General features: G+C 37.3%; 1 protein-coding gene across 4 annotated transcripts in view; it reads right to left on the bottom strand.

The window, feature by feature from the left end:
- astn1 (astrotactin 1) overlaps positions 1–20,844 on the bottom strand; it is a 385,350-nt gene that overhangs the window by 281,499 nt on the left and 83,007 nt on the right. For all 4 annotated transcript variants that reach the window (XM_028473730.1, XM_028473731.1, XM_028473732.1 and 1 more), the window contains exons 3-5: positions 9,715–9,965; positions 7,967–8,109; positions 4,520–4,669 (exon numbers count right to left, since the gene is read on the bottom strand). In XM_028473730.1, coding sequence (XP_028329531.1) covers positions 4,520–4,669; positions 7,967–8,109; positions 9,715–9,965 — 544 coding nt within the window. The remainder of the gene's footprint in view (positions 1–4,519; positions 4,670–7,966; positions 8,110–9,714; positions 9,966–20,844) is intronic.

The raw sequence follows: 20,844 nt of genomic DNA, 5'->3' as shown, positions 1-20,844 counted from the left end.
GACCTCCGATTCGAAAAAGCGACTTGGAAAGCAAGTCGGAGCTCTTACTCGGTAAAGTCAGGAGAAAATTTCAACGCGGTTGAACTCTAAGATCAGAATTTTCAACCCGGGAATTCCGAGTTCCAAATTGCCTGGAATGCAGCATCATGTAATTCTCAGTCAGCTGCTTCTTGATTGGCTACATTAAGTTCCACATCACGTTTTGGTTGTAAATATTGAACAGATTTTATATTTACGATTGTCGACCCAGACCAAATTTAGAGTTGATTATTGGGACACAGTCACTCTTAACATGCCTCAGACCACAGGATAATCTTATAAAACATAAAACAATCTGGTGTTTGCCATCTTTGGTTGGGAAGGAGGTAATCAGGACAAGAAACGAGCTCAACACACTTCATCTTATGGTCCAGCAGTTGGTTCTGTGATTACATGGGTTTCTTTCAGGAAATATTCATCAATTCCGACGTTCAATCCTATAAATGGTAAATGGACTTGATTTACATAGTGCTTTATCCCTACAATGAAGTAGTCTCAAAGCGCTTTAAAATATCAGCTCATTCACACTCACATTCACACACCATTGGGACTGAGCTGCCATGCAAGGCTCTAGTCAACCACTGGGAGCAACTTAGGGTTCAGTGTCTTGCCCAAGGACACTTCGACACATCGACAGGTATAGACTGGGATCGAACCCCCAACTTCTCAATCAGAAGAATTTACCTTTTAAAGACCTTGTGAAAAAATCTTAAGACCTCTTTACCACTTCAAGCGACACATCTTTAACTTACTAATCAGCTGTAGTTTTTAATTAAATCAATGTAATCTATGGAACACAAACACACAACATGAACTCCGATAAGGAACAAAGCTTGAAATAATTAATCCAACTAAGATGTATTTTAGTTAATTAAAATACACCTTAGGTCAGGGGCCAAATGCTATAAAAATGTGAAGGGCTGGGCCGCTATTTATATAATATAAACGTAGGTAGTGAAAGTAAATACCCATCAACTCAGAAATAATTTCATTAATCAGTCTTTGATGGGGTCAAAGCTTCTGTTTTGTAAGTATTTTCCTTTAATATGATGTGAACAACTGTTGTTCTTGGCCGTTTATGTTTTAGTTCACTCTCCCTCACTATGGTTCTTATTCTGTTGGTTTGTCCTAGTTTTGAGCTGCGCTCCTAATGCAATTTTTTTAGACATGCAGCTGAAATGCCTTGCGAGTTGTGCGAGTGTGTAGGGGTGCACCATAACGATGAGAATTTAAAACAGCCTCACGTTTTTTGCTGCCTCTAATAATTTATGACCAAATTGTGTTTTTATAAAATAGAATACATACACGTTACAACAAGTGTTTATTATTTATAAGGTTATTATTTCCCATATCTAAATTCAAATGTAGTGCTACAAATTAAAAATGACAACATATTAAAGGGTCAGTTAGTGTCAGAGATGGATGGACAGTTCTAATGTGTGTCCATTATTTGTGTTGCGTGATGTGAGATATGAAATGCTTGGATGTCTCAGTCTACACTCGGCTCTGGAACTGTCCATCACACCATGTTGTCTGTGTTCAAATATACTGTATGAAGCGCTAAAGCTCTTTCCCTTCCTTCTGGCTTCTGTTTGCTACAGTTTAGCCCCTCCCCTCTGCTATATAAACCAATCACGTGCCACTTTTACAATACATTTTAAGGGTCTTCATTTTCCAACATTTGATTTATCAACTTTCACTACTTTTTAAGGCTACGTGGACATCTTTATTTGGTCATTTTTAGGTGACTCAGCTTCACTGTAGACGTTTGCTCGTGTGCAGGAAATAAAAAAAACTGAAATCCCAGCATGAGTAACAATCATCACCTATAACGTGTGTTTATCTTCAACCCTAAAAAACAAATGTCTGTACAAAAGAAATGCTAACTTGAAAGAACAGGTTGCTCAGAACCATTGCTGAACATTTGAAAGTTTCTGCAGGGTTGAATTCTTTATGGTCTAGACTAAGCGTTGAGTACACATGAGTCATAGCTCCCCAGCGGCAGAACCAAGGGTTGCAATGTCACTCACTGAATGGATAGCGGAGACTGTTTAAAGCCAGGCGATAAAATGTGCCTACTTGAAATGTCTTTTAAACATCTGATTCTAAAGTAACGCTTAACAACTTCTTGATAATTCCTTAAAGAATCTCTTGCTGTCAGTTGCAACCTGTCATCATTACAGCTACAGAGCTTGTGGTATCAATATCTTTGAGTAGAAAGACATTTTAACAATGTGTATTTAAAAATGACTGTAATGCCTTTGTGCCAACATTTTTCCGCCCACATTTCTGACATATAAATGAGTTTGTTGTCCTTGCTAAAAAAAAAAAAATCAGAAATATTCCCCAAATATTTTACAAGGTGCCACTGACTGCCTGACATGTCATAAATTGTGAATGTGCTTTTACCAACTGAAAAAAAGCCAAACTCACAAGGTGGTGTATAAAAATAAACGCTAAGAAAAAAAGCCTCATACATGATGCCTTTGTGTGAAGCTTGTTCTATAAAAATGTAGTTCTGTAGCTTAGAGATACATTACTTGTATTACTTTTAATTAAAACAACTACTTTACAAACTTATTAAGAAAGTAAAAGAGTTGCAGATAAATTGTAAATTAAAAATACACAAGAATAAGTGGAGATCTGCTAGTTCTAAAGCCCGACTAATTCATCGATGCAGTTGATTAATCAGTTTAATTCTAGTGATCACCGATTAATCGTTTGGGCTATAATATGTAACAGATGTATTAACGTTTTTGATGTGTGGAGAGATTCATGCAGCAATCTGTGCTGTTATTTCTGCATTACGAGCTGTTGCTTTTCAATCGTTAGTATTGATTACAAATTTACAACACTGTGAGAAGTGCATTAGTTCATTTTTTTTACAGTTATATTTGGCCTTTTTTGATTTATCCATGTTTACTGTTTGACATTTTATTTTTGCATCAAAAAAAAAAAAAAATGACATGTTCCAAAAATAGTTTGCACAAGTTTGAAATGAATAGAAATTGGGGGGGGGGAAATGAGATAAAAACAAAGAAAGAAAACAAATTAAAAAGAAGAAAATTAAAAAGTTGACAAAAAAAATATTAAAAAAGGAAAAGAAAAAGAAATCAAAAAAACAAAATATAAATTGAGGAAAAAATTAAATGAAATTAATTTTCTTTTAGAGTCCTGACGTTGATAGTGTACCTAATTATAGTTCCTTGTTTTAATTTAACAGTGTTTTGCTTCTTTGCCTTAAATCATATTTTGGGTAAGAATGTGGTTTCATGTGCAGTGTATTTCAGTGTTCTTATTTCATATCATTCACATCATTGATAAATATATTGGCTATCAACCGACGCATAATTTATCAGCAGATACATCGGCTTTTTTTTTTTTTTTTTTTACATCAGCATTCTAAATTCCCCAATATCGTTATTGACATCAGCGCTAAAAATCCCATATTAGTCAGGCTCTAGCTCGTTCAACGATTCATCATACAATGGATGGAAATAAGATGGTATATTTGTCCCCAATAATGAACTATTATGTTTCCTTATTCATTATTATGTTTTCCCCTTTTTTTCTTGCAGTCTCATCTGTTCCGTACAAGCACACAAGCCCCATTTCATTCTACCATGTCTTGTTTCATTCATTTTGTGGGTTAATAATCACAATTGTTATCAAAATGGGAAATTATAAACTGGCAAACAACATCCTAAACATATCACTTGACCAGATCAATGAGCAATACGTGATTGTGGTAATGAAGACACCATGTAAATGTTAGTAAATGAAGCACATGACAAGCACACATGAATTTGATTTGATCAAAGAAAAGCTTAAAGTGAGAAATTAAAACAAGTTTAAAGTTTCACATTCAGGGCACAATCCTTGAAAAACAATGTTTAAATTGCTTTCTTGCTCTCTTTCTCTAAGTATGGTGGGAGATATACATCATATTGTTCATCTTTGTGTTCATAAAGCTAGTTTTCTTTAAAGAATATCATTGATGAGTCATCCAACAAGTTGCAAAGGTTTCAGGGTCCTTGGGAATTTTCCAAAGGGCAAATGTGATGTTAAAAATGATTAAACACCTAACTAGTGTTCAGTTCTGTGCTTCTTGTCGACATGAGTGAGTGATGACTAGTATGAGATGAAAGATTAGTGCAGCAGAGTTGATAATTGATCACACTGCTGGATTAAATCATGTCAGGCTTGATTTTAAAAAAGAAAACAAAGTTTTGACTTGATCAACAACTTATGAGTAAAAATGACCTCTGGGTCAACACTGTTGACCAAGGTTGAAAAGCCTTTTCATCTTTTTTTTATTTATTGTTTCTAAAACCAAGGATAATGACTGTTTGTGATGTACAGTAAAGTACATCCAACAGGAGAAAACACGACAAAGATGGTGCTCAATCACTTGAACTACAACCCAAACCTGGACGATGTCTGTTTTTGTCCAAGGTTAGAGTGAGTGGGAGGGACTTACCGCGGGTGTTGCTGGAGAGACGTTTGCGTTGACTGGTGGAGGTGTTGTGAGGAAGCAACGTGTTCTGCTGGTGGTTACTGTCAATGGGGCTTGTGGCAATGATGTTGTCTTTGTACTTGTTCATCAGAGCCAACTTGGTGGTGTCGCTCACTGTGGGAGAGCACAATGAAATGATAGTTACAAAGAAAAATATGATGACAGGATGAAAAAGCTGATATTAAAGTGGCACATTTAAGAGTATGGTATTGCTCTATTTCAACACTACAAGAAGTGCAATCTTTTTTAGACAGCAATGCATGTTTTGTTATTGCAATTAAATAAATGAATTTATTTTATTGCAAAATTATGACCATCACCAGCCCTCCTTAAGGAAGGGTAAGAAACACTTTATTAAAGGGAGAATAAAAAAAGAGAGGGCAGAGTTACACCTGGGTGAGTGGGTGGGGGGAGCAGGAAGGAGAGATTCAAGGTAGAAAAATGGAAGGGTGGGGAAGAGTTGATTATTGTAAAGTGAAGTTGTAGGCGTGATGCTTAGGTATAATGGTGGTGGCTGTGGACAGAGGGAAGGAGTGAGTGGTAATACCTAAACCAGGTATTTGGGATCAATGTGTCTAAAGTTAAGCCCACTACAAGTTTTATCCCACAGTCCAAGGCATGTCAGTGCATCGTAGACAGATGTATGTGCCACTGCAAACCCAAGCGCTGCCCCGGACCCGATGATGCAGCCAGGCTAGCAGAAAGAGCGGGGGCCAAGGAGCCCAGACAACCACCCCATGGCCAAGCAGCCCTCCAGACGCCCCCAAGACACCAAGCCGAGAGGCAGCCACTGCCCTCCACATACACACCCGAGAAAGGACCAAGGAGCCGAGGAACCAGCGCACCCCGCCACCGACCCCAACCCCCAACACCAAGGCCCCCCACCGACATCCACCGCACCACCCCCACCACCGCACCCAATCCCCCGAGGGGAGGGCCCAGAGAGCCTCCCGCCCGAGACCCCAGCAGAGGGGCCAAGACCTACGTCCCCGGAAGACCCCCGCCAGGACCGGCCAAGCCAGCCGGCCAAGTCCGCAGTCATCACTGACTTCTACATACAGAGTCACCAGTGCCCGTTTAACTTTTCTGTGTCTGGGAAACTCCATCCGTTTCTCATCAAGAGCAGCAGCGCTCCGTGAAAACATGATCAGCTTTAATCAGCTTCACCTGCTCAGAGTTGGAACAACATCTCATCTGTTCTACAGAAGATCGGTGGATAAAGTTGTTCTGTTGTTTTGGACGAGACCATCGATGCCAGGGATTGTAGAGTCTGAAACATCGTAGGTTAATGATAACTACTGATACTGTATAATATTCTGGCCCCTAGTGGTGAAATTACTAATGCATCCTTGTGTCCATTTATTTTTGTGTAATTATTACAGTCTGGAACGATATCAGGATAATTTAAATTAGGTTAATTTAAATTAAGTTGATCAAAACTTAAACAATAAATCTGATCAGATTCAGTAAACAATTGATCCCAGAGGGGAAATTGCAATTGGGTGACATTAATGCAGCTCTCATACATCTTTATATGACATATAAATAATTAAAAAGGAGCCCAAATGTCCTGCCAGAACATTTCCAGCTGGATACATGATGGACTCCTGGGACAAGTGGAGGATCGTGCATCTGTCTATTCTTTCCGTTGAAGACATGGAAGACGTCTACATAATTGTAATTATGATAGCAAGTTTTTTGCTGATTTCTGATCTATCGCAAAGTCTAGATTACGTTGGCAGCTGTTTTGGGAGGGCTGCCAGTCAATTCTGATGGATTGGGCAGGGCTCTTAACACTCAGACTCATGCAATAAACTCAGAAGTAAGCAGGATGCCACTTTGGAATGTCTAAACGGGTTGAACTTGGAGAAGTTACCAGCTATAAGGCCACCATATTGGATTTACTGCTAGAGTCCTGGACTCAAGGCAAACAAAAATTGTGCTTAGCCTGGCCGAAAACAAATCGCTTATTATTAGCTCCTCCACAGCCAGCCGTTCAAGGCCGGTTCATCTCTCTATTCTCCAGGATGTTTGTGCCGAATTACGCTTTCCTTTTTTTCTTCCTAGTCCTACACTGCATACTGTGCTCCCCAAAGAGAACATAGTTTAGAACCTGCCTTTTTCCCCTCACCTTTCCTCGTGTTTTCTCACTTTTCCTCTAAACAAAATACGGGGCGCTGCCTTGTGGCCTGTGACCCACAGTACTCCTGCTCCTGTACTCCCATGTTATATGTGATTTTCTTTTAATGTTTCTTGAACGGGATGCAACTGAAACTGAATTGTCCTTCGGGGATACATAAAGTATTCTGAATCTGAGTTTATACTTTCTCCCGGACCATTTATACATTTTTTTCCAGACTATCTATGCCTTTTTTTCTAGTAACTAAGTAAGTAAGTAAACTTTATTTCTATAGCGCTTTTCACAGAAAAGTAGTCACAAAGCGCTTCAAAGTAGTAAAAATAAATATGGAAGCTGAGATTTCCGACCACAATTTTGTTGACAAGGATTCTGATTCTGAAAGATATTCATCTCTTTTTCATTTCATTTTAATGTTTTTTGTGAGAATGTCTGTATATCGCTCAGAACTTGTTGTCTACAAGGGTGTCCGGACTCCGGATCTGATATTACTTTTCAGAGTCTTCACATTTATTATTTAATTCAGTTGTATTCTTATGAATAAGAATGAATGTAACCCATTGGTTGTTAATAAATGTGGCCATTTTTTTCTGGTACTACTGTTGCTGACTGCTGTTATCTTTTTGAGTAACGTCACTTCAAATTGAATCTAATCAAATACTAAATAAGTAATAAAAGTACTATATGCATGATTCTGCTGATACACTATTAATTTTGGTATCAGCCAATACCGCAATATCTATTTTATATCACAAATAAAAAAGTTGAATCAGGACACTCCAGTCTGTTTAGCCCTGATCCAAAAGTCATGTTAAAAACTTTTAAAATAATGACAAAAAATAAATATAAAATATTGCATCAGAGTTCTGTAATATGAGGGATTTTAGTAACTTTTTTTGGTTTTTCTGAATTATAACAATGAGTTTATCAGTAAATGAATCGCACCATTAAGCAAACACCATTATAACAAACTAAAATTCTTGTTTGTTGGTTGTTGTTTTCTTTAAACATAGATATTAGTAAAATGCAATGAAACTTCTTTTTTTTCTAGAATTCTATAGGATATTTGGTTTGTTTCTTTGTGTTTTTTGTGCCAAAACAGTCACTTAATATGTTTTTATAGTCCTATAGTGTTCATATCTATTACATCAAAGTTAAATAAATACAAATAGCTAACGCTTCATCAGTTTGGTTCGAGAGGACCGTAATCCCCTGTTCATCATCTAATCTACTATTAGTGACCTGTTTGTTTGAACATAAATCCACTTACTTACCAGGTGCAAGATCCATATTATTCTTGTCATTACAGCCCTGCAGGGAGTCCAGTGTACGGGTGACTTGGCTGGCAAATTCCTCCCCACCGTTCATGCACTCACGCTGCAGATGGTGACGCAGGTCAGTGATGTCGTACTCATACCTGGGGATGAGGTTCAAACCAATTAGCAGCACCTAATCTTCGGTTATTACACAAATGAAAACAAATGCCATTAGCAAATGATGTGTGTGGTAGTTTCTCTGCAGGTTATAGAATGTACCAAGTTTAAATAAGATAAAGACAAAACTTTATCAAGTGTCTAATCAGGTTTATTCTTAATGCCAACCGCATGTAAAATACAGCTCTAAAACCATTTATTTATTTTTTATTTATCACTTGCAATGGTTTGTCTATGTCAGTTGTGCTCAAACTTTTTCACTTCAAGTTTTTGCTCTGAATTTTATGAAAAAACATCTACAAATCATAATGATGGAATGGAATTTTAAATAATGTAACTTTGTAAATAAGTGGGATTGAACAGTATTGAGTGCCTCCTGAATAGATTTATTTATAGTTGTATCATTTCCTGTCATCTCCCTTCTGATGTGGGACCAAAACTGACCTTTTTATTACCAGTTCGTGTTTTAATCAAGATATTAATTTCTATCATCATTTTGTGTGTAATGTGTGTCATTTTGTGTATTTTGTTGTTGTTGGTTGTCTGTTATTTTTATTATTCAGTATATTTTTCTCTTATTTTGTGTGATTCTGTTGTAGTTTTGTGAGTTCCTGGTAATATTTAGTACGATTATCATTTTTAACTAAAAAATAATATTTAAACCCCCATATTTTTAATGCTTTCATTTGTTAATCTCTCTCTCTCTCTCTCTCTCTCTCTCTCGTGCCATCGCATACCCCCATTTGTGAAACACTGGTTTACATCACTGCTCAGTTGTTGTCTCAAGATGTAAATCCCAAGGTTTTTGCACCAGAAATTCAGAAAATACCACTTTGATTATTAGAGCAGTGAGGACACGCCCAGTCTATACTATAAAATTTTCAATCAGAATAATTTATTAATGGCCATGAATGGGTCGCGTGTAAATAAAATGCGGTTGCCTGAAATTTCTAGTAATAATAAAATTAAAAAAATACTGATTTGATTTTTCTTTTTAAATTCATACATTTATTAATCTATTTTGCACAATTAAAAACACGATACATAATAGCACATATTAGATAAACAGTGCAGGAAGAGGCAGAAAAAAATAAAATTAAAATACCACACACAATCCCAAGCAAGTGTATTTGATACTTTCACTTTCTCAAATATAAATCTAGTTCAATTAAAATGCAACATAAAATATCTGAGCTGGCACATCTCGTCACTTTGTGCAATAATAATGGTTATTCTGTATTTGTAACCCAGTATAACAAACAAAAAACTAATTTCAGAGAAAAAAAAGTGTCGGGTCGCCAGAAATCTGTTATACAAAAATGGGTCACAACACCAAAAAGGTTCATATAGGAGGGGCGGGGCCAACAGTGGTGGTTTGTGCTGTAAGAAGCCACTAAAATGTCAAACTACCATTCTCAAAATTAAATTGTAATAGCTGGGTTACAACCCATAGAGGGCAGTCACATATATCTACGGCACTACTTCATACCCAAATACATTTGTTTTCAGCAAAAAAAGTGGTCTTTTGGGGTTCAATTACAATCCAACAGACCTCCACCCTTCAACACCCAATCCAATCCTTTTCTTACCCGTCCAAAATAGGAGTCTCTCGAATGCTGAGAGTTCCACTGGAGTTTGGCCCCTGACCCCGAGAGTTTCTTAAGCTCTCCCGAGCCTGGCCCCCCATCAGCACCGACGGGATGTAGTGGATCTCATTAGCTGCCTCGGCGCTGGCACTCTTCTGGGGCTGAGGGATGCGGCGTCGCTTACACCAGCGTCTGCGTGTGTAGAGGATCAGCACCAGGCACAGGACAGACAGCAAAAGAGCGATCATACCGCCCTGAGGGAGGAGGGTGACATTTGGAACACAGACAGACATAAATGGAGAGAGGGAATGGAAGCGATAGGGAGAGAATAGAAAAAGTGAAAAGGAGAGAGCTAAGATAAATCTTACCAAACAAAATACAGATCAATGTCATTTTTCACATGTTTAAAAAGGCTGTTGTGGCATTTCATTCACACCTCATTTATCATGGCTCCTGATTGGTCTATAATAATGAAAGTACTCCACTTGAGATGAACTTATGCAACCTAAAAGTCACGTGTTCTGAGCTAATTACGCAGTTACAGTATGTCCTTACCCATCCATACCTTCATTTATTTGCATTTTAGAATCAGAATGGTTTTTATTCGCCAAGTACAGTACAAGGAATTTAACTTGGCAGTTGTTGCAAAGAACAAAAACAAACCAGAAACAATAATAATAATGATAAATATAAAGGATAAGGGATAAATAAAGGATAAATATATACATATATTAAAGTGCTGCAGGTAATATTGTCTTTATGGAGGTGTTGATGGGAGGGGGGGGGGGGGGGTTTATGTGTCTGTGTTTTTGGAGTAACGTGTATTTTTTGTATTTGTTTTGTGTAATTTGATTGTCCTATTTTTTTGCAATTTGTATGTTAGTATGAGTCATTTTGTGTATTATTGCTGAGGTTTTTTGTTCTATTTTTTGGTGTATCTGTGTGTTTACTTTGAAGGCAGCACAAAAATAGGACCACCAGTTGCCCATGTCTGGTCTACTGTATGCCGATCCATAGTACAAGAACTCATTTTCTGTTTGTAACTGTTAGATTTTAGATTTTTTTTATTGCCTTTTGTTGTCTGATAATATTAAAGTGAAGCTACAAGTTTTTCTGTTGAGAATAAACTTTATTAGAGTTTTCAAGGGAACTAAGCAACTGCATGTGACCCAATTTCTAAAGCCAACAAGTATGTTAGGAATCCATGTGTGCAGCATCATTAAAAATTTACATTCACCAGTAAACTGGCCTCACTGCAACCCCACAATGCTAGCAGGAATTTATCTGAGTTTCACAAAGGTCAGCCTGACAACACCATAGCAAAGAGCAAGTTTGGTCTGCAGAAAGTAAAATTTGTAAAATTTGAAGTAGCATAAGTTATTCATCAAATCTGTCAACAAATAAGTTTGGTCTTTAGAGTTTACTTTGAATAAAAATCCTGAAACATGTAAAAAGTTCAGTTCAGCTCTGTTTGTAGCCAATGGGGGAGAAAAAGCAGAGTAGAGAGAAGATGATTGTGACTTTGACCATCAGCTCAAACATGAACTCTACAAAGAGCTAATCTCAGATGACTGGGTCAGGTCACCTGACCACTTTGATATTGCTCTTTCCACTCTGATTTAATGACTTATGAGACGGTCAAGGGGGTAAAGGCATGCAGCGGCTTCAGAGCCTGCAGGGGGAGCAGAGGAATGTAGAAGATGGACAGATGAAGAGCAATGAGCCTGCCCTGAGGACGGGTTAGCAGGGTGGACAGAGACAGAACCAGACAGAGTCAAATCATCCTGCCAAGGAGTGTGATATCGTTCAAAGTCAAGGCCGAACCACACATTGTGAGGATACACACTTTCAGTGTGAACCTGTCTTATTAGGCAATTCAGACTGTGATATCTTTGAAAAAGGTTGTTGTTGTTCTTGGTTAATGTTGAGTTGCAAATGGAACCTCATTCATGCTTTAAAATGTAAATACTTTCTTAAATGTTTCCAAATGCACTGCAGTAATCGGTAATGTGATATATTCTATGTAAATTTGGCTGAAGGCATAATGAACACAGACAAGGGACAACGTTGAGTCATTTTTAAGGTTTTTTTTTTTTTTTTTTAATCGTTTCAATTGTTCATTTCTTTTAATGTGAAAAGTATTGTCTAAAGCATGCGGACTGATGCCGATATAAACGTCATATCAGTGTGTTTCTCCAGGATCTCTGTTGGGAAACTTAGCGCAGTGCACACAGGGTGGCAGACGTCAACTGCTCGGTAACTGATCCTCTTCAGCACAGCATTTAAATGCTAAAAAAGCACAAATTTATCTCGGAAAAGCTTCTAGTTTGACCTCAGTGGGCGGGGCCTCCGAAACAGGAGGGCGAATGTTAATGACGATCAAACTCAGCTGATGCATTTATCAACACCCGATCATTTGTAAGCTGGGATTGGTCAGATACGAATGTTTCATGAATCTCACGTTGGTCCTGTCATACGACCAAATTTGCACCTGTTTTGACGCAAGAGGCTGATAAATGAGGGCCAATGTGCTTATATATTCTCAATGTGCTGCTTGATGTGTCACCAGCTCCTGATCTTTTGGAAAAGGTTAATTTGAGTCCTTCCTTCCATAAAAATAACCTTATGTCATACATTCACTTCAATGATGGAAGTTAACAGAATGATTAGATAAAATACAGACAAAAGCTTAGTTTGAACTTAATACTTTATGTTACTTTTATGACATCCACAAATACCACTCCCTTCTACCTAATCTAATACTGTCAGCTGAGCATGATTAATCAGATACAATGTGCAATTTACAAAATGTCAAAAAGTGATAAAATGTCACGTTGACAGCATAGGGAAGAACACACTGTAGTAATTTTAAGAAAAGAGATGGATTGTTTCCCTTTTTTATTGAAAATTGAGTCAAAGTACCTAAAATAAAAAAAATAAAAAATACATGGCTATTGTTTTACGCTGGCGTGAATTGGCTTAATATATTTCTTTTGACTTCATTACATTTACCTACACAGAGATTTACAAAATCAATTTTAGTTTTTTTAATTAGTAGAGCTAATCAAATAAAATAAATGGGGCAAGTAATAAGAAAAAAAAAAAAATACAAAGCCGACTAAAACTACATTCATCAATTCAATGTTACTTGGAATTTTTTTTTAAATACAATTCAAACAGAAATCTAACTTTTTCAAAAGCTGAAATTAGGGATGCACCAAATATTCAGTAACCGAAGATATTTGGCCAAGTATTGCAAAAAAAAAAAAAAAAGGCCGCATTCGGCCTTTGGTGGAGTGAGTTAAAAGCGAGGTCAAATAGTACGCGACGCAATCAAACAACGTGCAGTAATTTAGAGTCAGAAAAGTGGGTTGCTGCAAAACCAGAGGAGCAGGAGCAACAGCAGCAGCTCCTCCTTTTCGCACACAAACACAGCCAGACTCTCTTCTTTCCGGTCTCTGTTGTCACCGCGTAAAAGTTAGAAGCCGTCCAATTCCACAACCGAGTCCGTTGTTAGCGCATTTTGTCAAAAACACGTCAGATCAAGTCAAAGGTGATACGAGGCAATATAACGGATACTAAAAATGGAACTGCTCCCTGGGTTCTACACCGTTGCTGCCCACTGTTCCTCAGGGAGGGGTTAAATGATGCACAGAACACATTGTGTGTATGTAACTTTACAAATGACAATAAAGTATAATGTATATTCTATTTTAAACCGCAGTGTTTGTTTGAGCTGCAAGCTAGTTTGAGAGGAAGGAGCTCACAGGATTGTCAGGAGGAGGACTTTCTACTAGGTAACGTCAAGTAGCGGGGAAAATCCAACTCGCCCGTTTGGAGCTGACTTTCTACAAAATGTGGAATAACAAGGGAGGGAGGAAACAGAATTGTTTCTACTTTGAATCTCTGAATTAGACTAAAGGAATGTATATCACTGTAGCAAAACCATTATAAAGTGATATTTTCATAATACCACCCCTTTAAGGTAATTGGTTTTTTGAGTAGGAAAAGATTCATTTTTGCCCTGAAGGAAGTTTGTGATTTGGTATTTCCTAATGTATTACAGCAACATTAAAATGTGCCTTACATTAAAGATAATATCCAGAGTTTCTGAGAAATCTATGTTAATGTATCATTCTTTTGAAATGCCTAACTAGTCTTTTACTGTGGTCTACTGCCAGTGGTCATTCATATACATTAATGTATATAAGTCCCGCCTTAGTCCCATAGACCCCTATACAAATGCAAGAAAGCCCCAACTTCGCCCAGCCAAAAGGCTTCGACTTCCTGGAGCAGGCCACTGTCAATCAAAGTGATTGACAGTGCAAACGGCTATCACTGAGCCATCAAGGAGCGCTCCAAAACTTCAGTTACCAATTCCATGATTGCCAACGTATAAAGCTTCTACTAAAAAAGAAAAGAAAAGTCCGGGTGCAAAGTTTATGCATAAACATCTTTGTGACTGCAACAGAATTTATCTCAGAGCTGCTTTTCAAAGGTGGAGGAACATTTTTTTTTTTTTTAGCATTAGGTTATTTATTTTAATTCAGCACATCACAGCAATGGGAGGATGACACACTGACCATGACAGCAACACCTTATTGAAGAAATATTGGGAATGTTTAAAGGGCTAATAATTTATAAGTCAGAAACTTGAAAGAATGTTTTAAGACTACCAAGTCATGTTAAAACTTGGTCAACATCACTACTAAAAAAAAAAAAGTTAGAAAATGAGTTATGAGCAGTAAGAATGTTTCAGAAAGAAATCTATTGGTATGAAACTAAAAGGAATGGCCATCAGGAATGTTTGTGGTTTAACTGGATCCCAACATGAGGGTGTTTAGAATAATTATCAGTGCAACAAGCCTTTAAGTGCAATAAATCTAAGCAAAGGGTGTAATAATGTATTCATAACTACAGGTGCTGTCCACTCTGCACTTCTCTTATCAAAAGTACAAATCTGTGTAGACATGGTGCACTGGTCAAAGCTAAAAGAAAAAAAAAATGGCAGAAAAAGTTTAGTTAAGTTTCAATGTAATCATGGTTTGGAAGCTGCAGGCTAGTCATGAGTCAAAGGAAAAATCAAACAGTGTTTAGTGAGCAAAGGTCTGACGGACAGCGTTGGCGATGTGTTTAGTGCTGATGCCAAAGATGTCCAGAAGCTCCTGTGGTTTTTCACTGCGAGGAACACCAGACACTGCAAGACGTGTTGCAACGATGGCAGGCTCACCACCCACCGCTGACAACACAGCCTCACCAAGACCACCCTCCTTGTAGTGGTCCTCCACCATGATGATCTGCCCCCCTGTGGCTCTGGCACTAGCCACAATAGTTGAGGCATCCAGGGGCTTGATGGTAAATGGGTCAATCACACAAATACTTTTCCCTTCAGCAGCCAAAATGTCAGCAGCCTCCAGAGCCTCATGCAGAGTAACACCAGCACCGATCACTGTGACCTGATCTCTGTCAAATTGACAAACCACCTTGGCCACACCCACTTCAAACTTCTCATCAGGTGAGTAGAGGATTTTAGTTTCTGGTGCAACTTGTGCAAATGAAACAAATACCCTTTGTGTTCGCTGAAAGCTCAACAGCCCTCTCTGGCACGGGGCCGCGTAACTAGTGGCGGGACTTGATGCTTTTAAAAGGATTCCGAACGGACCAGGATTTTGCGAAATTTCTCATGGCCAGATAATAAACATGTTTTAATCAAAAGTTATGGCACTAACATTAATGTGTAGTTTTTGTAGTTATGCAACTTTGTTGTGTTTTGCAATGCGCGTGCACAAACGCAGAGGCGTAACTTTTGGTAGATTGGCAGAGGCAGGGGAGGAAGTACAGCTGTTGTGGGTGGGACATCAAGACGTTCTCTCAGAAACTCTGGATCCTCGAACAAACTAGACGAAGATGTCAAACGTCAAGTACTTTGAATGGTTCCCAATTAAAAATCTACCTCGGTAACAAATGTAACTGAAACCCATCAGGCTGCATTAGTGCTTGGTTGTAAAAGGGGATGGCCGCAACAATATGAGGAGAAAACTGTTTAATGCTCAACATTACATGGAATCAAAGACAGGACTAAGTGGACTGTGTTCCCTTTACAAAGCCAATAAAACCAAACCCACACATCAAAGCATGCCAGCGCTCCAGCTCCATAATCCACTTACTAAAGGATGAGGATGTTCTAATGGTACGATGTGCTCCTTATGACTTACACTCCTGTCATGTAAGTCCTGAATGGATGAAAGAAGACATGGCCTTTCCCAGGCTGACAGAGAGCAAATGGGATAAGAGCTGAGCTATCTATCTGTCACTTGGGTCTCTGGATATGATGCATTAAGGATGGGGATAGCACAAAAGATCTGGACTATCTGACATCAACCAGATTAGAAAAGGGAAGTTTGCTCTTTGAAATATAATAAACACGTTTAGCCTCAGGGCTGCTGAGTGAATCTGATACAAAGCCACAGTAAAAATGGTAGAAACAGACAGAGGTGTAAAAAGTACTCATATGTCCTACTCAAGTAGAAGTACTGTTACTTGATTGAAATTGTACTCGAGTACAAGTACAAGTAAATCCTACATAAAATACTGAAGTAAAAAGTAGCTCAATTAAATAGTACTCAAAGTAAAAGGTATTAGTTACTTTTACCCCCCCCCCCCCCAAGTTTATTTTTGGTAATAAACATACAGTAAACATCTCAGGTATAAACTTAAAAAGAAAGAGAAAAAATCTTGCCCAACTGGAACTTAATTTATTTTCCAAAAAAGGCATCCGTATAAAGTTAAAGGTTATTATTTTTTTAATAAAATAACACCAATTAATTCAATTCATAATTTAAAAATTGAGAAAATAACCAGTATTCAACACTGTTGCACAGAGTTTGCGGGATTGGCAGGCGGAGAATTGTGCCCCCCCGCCCAGTGGTCAAAAGTTTTCATTACAGTTCTCCCAAATTATTTTGAAAAAAAATGTAATTCTTAATATTAATGTACATATTATACAAAGTGCCATAAAACACTGACTGTATAAAATATATATGAATTTAAAAGTGACTTGTACTTTTTGGTGCCTGAGTCACGTGACCATCGTTTGATTCTTCTTCTGTTGCGCAATTCTTCTACACAATGTAAATGGTGAAGCGACACTGCTCCCAGCAGTTCATGTACGGTACAGCAGCAAAAATGAAGCAGAAAGTGGCCGCTGCACACTTTTGTCGTCAACATTATCAATTCTGTTACTAATCATTTTTGCAATATTGTAATGCATATGTTTCACACATTGTGGTTGGCACAAATTTCGAGACAGTATATATATTACATTTTTTTTTTCTTTTGCCCCCCATGACAAGAATTTCAAACTCCGTCTATGGTGGATTACATTTAATCTGGTTGGTCGGCTATGATTGTTGTCTGGTCATTTCATTTTTTGTAGTTTCACATTATAAAACAAAAATATATATAATTTACTCAGTACCGGGTGGGTGTAGTAATGTAACAAATCACTTTACTTATTTTAAAATGGACTTACGTAAGTACAAGTAAAATTACTAATTTAGAAATATACTCAAAAAAGTAAAAGTTGACACAAAAGCAACCCAATTACAGTAACTTGAGTACTTGTAATCAGTTACTTTTCACCATTGAATCATCATCATCCTTCTCAAGCCGACTCATAAATTCTGGGGTTAATTTGTGTGTGATATTTAAAACCTGAATGTTGTGTAACGCTAAACACAGGCTTCATGACACTGTGCTGATTTCAACAGTGAACAAATGGGAAAATCACAAGCTCGTTTCACGCACATCACATCAGGGTTCTTTCATTCCAAATGAAAATAAATGACACTGCTGGGTTGTATTATTAGATTCAATTTGGTCTGTTTCATCAAAGTTAATACAGCATGAAGCCATGATATTTTGTAGGTATATGATATTAACGGAGAACTCTGATATGGTTGTAAATGTAGCTGAGGCTGTAAAAAGGTAAAGTTAAAGGGAATTATCTTTTAGCTGATGATTGCATTAAATGTTATATTCACTGCTCATTAAAATGAATGTAGATTTATTCTGAAAGTGAAAAGTCAAGATATATTATATATTAAATCAAATAAAGGTTTGCAGCCCTCAAGGTTTGCATCTCCCTCAAAGCTCAATCTTTTTGGAAACAAACTTCTGGATTCTTGGTGACATTAAAACATAAGCCTGTGAAGCAGTTTTTATCAGTCTCATAATTTTTGTTGGCAGTTCTGACTGATTGTTTCATTATTGCAATTCAACAAATACATTTATTTTATTGCATAATTGTGACCATCACCAGCCCTCCCTAAGGAAGGGTAAGAAAAACTTTATTAAAGAAAGGATATAAAAAGAGAGAGAGAGGGGGAAAGGAACAGGAAAGAGGGAGTTAGGGAAGGAAGGGGTGTGAAAGGGGGTGAATGGTTTTTCTAATATTGCTGCAATGATGACATTTAAGATTTGAGCTGTTTTGTGCATTATTTAAGGAAATAGTTATTTTAGAGTAAATTACATATACAATGTAGAGATGTGCATTTTTATTAAGTAGACGTTATCTTGTTTTATTTGTTGCCATAGCAGCAGTTTCTAGAACTTGAATATTATAAATATCCCAAAGCTGTTTTTGTGGTCATATCTGAATAGTAAAAAATACATCCGTATCAGGTATACCAAAATAACTCAATACCTAAATATGTCATACCAAAGCCATAAATCTAAGGGTTTTTTTCAAGGCATTTTAGTATTTGTTTAGTGATTTGGCTTTGATGTGAGGAACATAGGCACTTTAAGCCTCAAGAGTGACGCCGAAAGAGTGAAAGTAGTATTGGAGAGTGTCACAAATGGATGTGGTTAAAAAACCACTAGGTTTATTGACATTACTAGAAAAAAATTGTGCATTGCGGGATGTGAAGTCTCACAGACAAATGCAAGTGTTTTTACTTTATTCCTCCCATGATTTTTATTTTTTTGTATTTGCTTGCCAAATACTGTGCCAATGTGACTTCACAACTTAAAGCTTTGGCAAAACAATGGCGGATGTTTATTTTGGGGACAGAAATATCCAAATTGCGTCAAATTTGAATGTCCCATAGAGTGAGGTGATATCACGGGGAACACTGGGAACAAACTAGAACAAAAACATAAAACACGGGCATTTTGCAGTAAACGAACCGTCAGGTAATGTGTTTCGATTTTGCGTGAGAAAGATGCATAAATGGATGCTGAGGAGGTGAATCAAAGGTTGGCTTCTGGCACATGAATAAATGATGTTAAAAATGCATAAAAGACTTGTTCTGGAGCTGTATGCTCTCACATTAGAGAGCAGGTCCCTGAGTTGTGTGTATGTGTTACAGCAGTGTTACCATATGTTTTCAGGCAGAGGAAAACCGGTACGTACCGAGTAGTGGCAAATGTAACAGGTTTGGGCTTGTTAGTGCCCAATATGCAACAATGACCCAAATGGTTTTGAAAAAAAAATTAACAACTGGTCATTAATGTAACAAAATGCTGATCCTAAAACGTGAAAACTTTTTGCCCTCGTTATTACATTATGTGGCAGGCAAAACCGTTTTCCCCTAAGAGTGTAATAATCATAAAGTGAGTGAAAGATTAATGAATTAAATGGCTTGTTGCTTCAATGTAGAGTGGTATTCTACACAAATGCCTATGTGAATATAAATATATATATATATATATACACACACACACACACACAATAATAATAAAGGCGTTGTGGGTGCAGCATCTTGTCACATTATTGACCAGTAGTTATAAAAAATGTTTTAATTATTATTACTATTATTATTATTATTACATTTCGGGTTTAGCACTTGTTACATTATTGACCAGGTTTTTTATTTTGGGTTTTATTAAAAAAATGTTTATAACAATTTTACATTTCAAGTCATTGTTACAAATCTGGCTCCAGCAGGGCTTAAAGCCGTGTTTTTCAACCTTTGGGTCGGGACCCCATGTGGCATCGCCTGAAATCAAAGTGAGGCCACCTGAAATGTCCAGTAATTGGTAAAAAGAAAGAAAAAAAAAGAAAAATGAAATTAAAACTTAGGTAAAACTAACTAAATTGTATTCTTCTTATTTTTCAAATACACATCACACACAATAAATATCAAATAACTGTATCCTACACTTAAACTTTCTCAAATATAAATCTAGTTAAAATAAAATGCAGTATAAAAATATCTGAGGTGGCGCACTCTTTGGCTACTCTGTATTTGTAACACACTTTAATAAACATCATTAAAAAAATATGTTTTTGGAGTCGTTGGACATTTGTGACATCAAAATGGGGTCAGGACCCAAAAAAGGAAACCTCTGGCATAAAGAGAAATCGGCTTCATTCAAGTTCGGACGTGTCTGGGTAGCGTTCTAGCAATAAATTCTTTGGCGCGATTATAGCTCTACTTCACATTGTTAGTCTTTAAAAAGAAAAGCCAAACGCCAGCATTTTACATTTGTATAATATCTACATTTCAATTCCCCATTTTAAAATTGAATGCTTGCTGTTATTTCTCTGTTCGGAACCCCATTGCATCAATTCAAGTACCTTCTATTCATTTGTTAAAAATGATTCTATGACCACATAAAAAAAATATATATATATATATTATTATAAGACAAGTTTTAATTGTGTATTGCTCCATTCATTTGAGAAAGACCCCAGAATGGCTGCTACTATTTAATGTTAACGGTTCAAGGAAAGAAAAGCCCTGGCATAATTGACATGCACAAAGCGACACAGGTATTGGCAATGCTGCCATTAGAGTTTATTGGGGTTAACACCCTGGCGTGCCCCTCTGACACCAGCAGATTGAGTAGCACTGCTGTAATGAATACAGAACTCAGAATATTCCTCTTTATCGTTTGTGTTGTGTCTCCTGACATTACAGCTTGGCAGGAAAACTTCACCTCTTGGATCTTTTTTTATTTTCTCTTCCTCATCCTGAAAGGAAGGAGGTTACTTCGATTAAGGAAGAAAATGTGATTCCTGTTGCAGTGCTGGGAGTTAAGTTTTAACTACAGAATCATGGTCCTCAGGGACTCCAGGCAACCATTTGTGTTTACTTTTCTATGCACTTTATGTATTCACCAAATCTC

This window comes from Gouania willdenowi, chromosome 17, assembly GCF_900634775.1.
Source record: "Gouania willdenowi chromosome 17, fGouWil2.1, whole genome shotgun sequence".
NCBI lineage: Eukaryota > Metazoa > Chordata > Actinopteri > Blenniiformes > Gobiesocidae > Gouania > Gouania willdenowi.
Note: the sequence above shows the minus strand (reverse complement) of the source record. Positions and strands in the feature narration are given on the sequence as shown.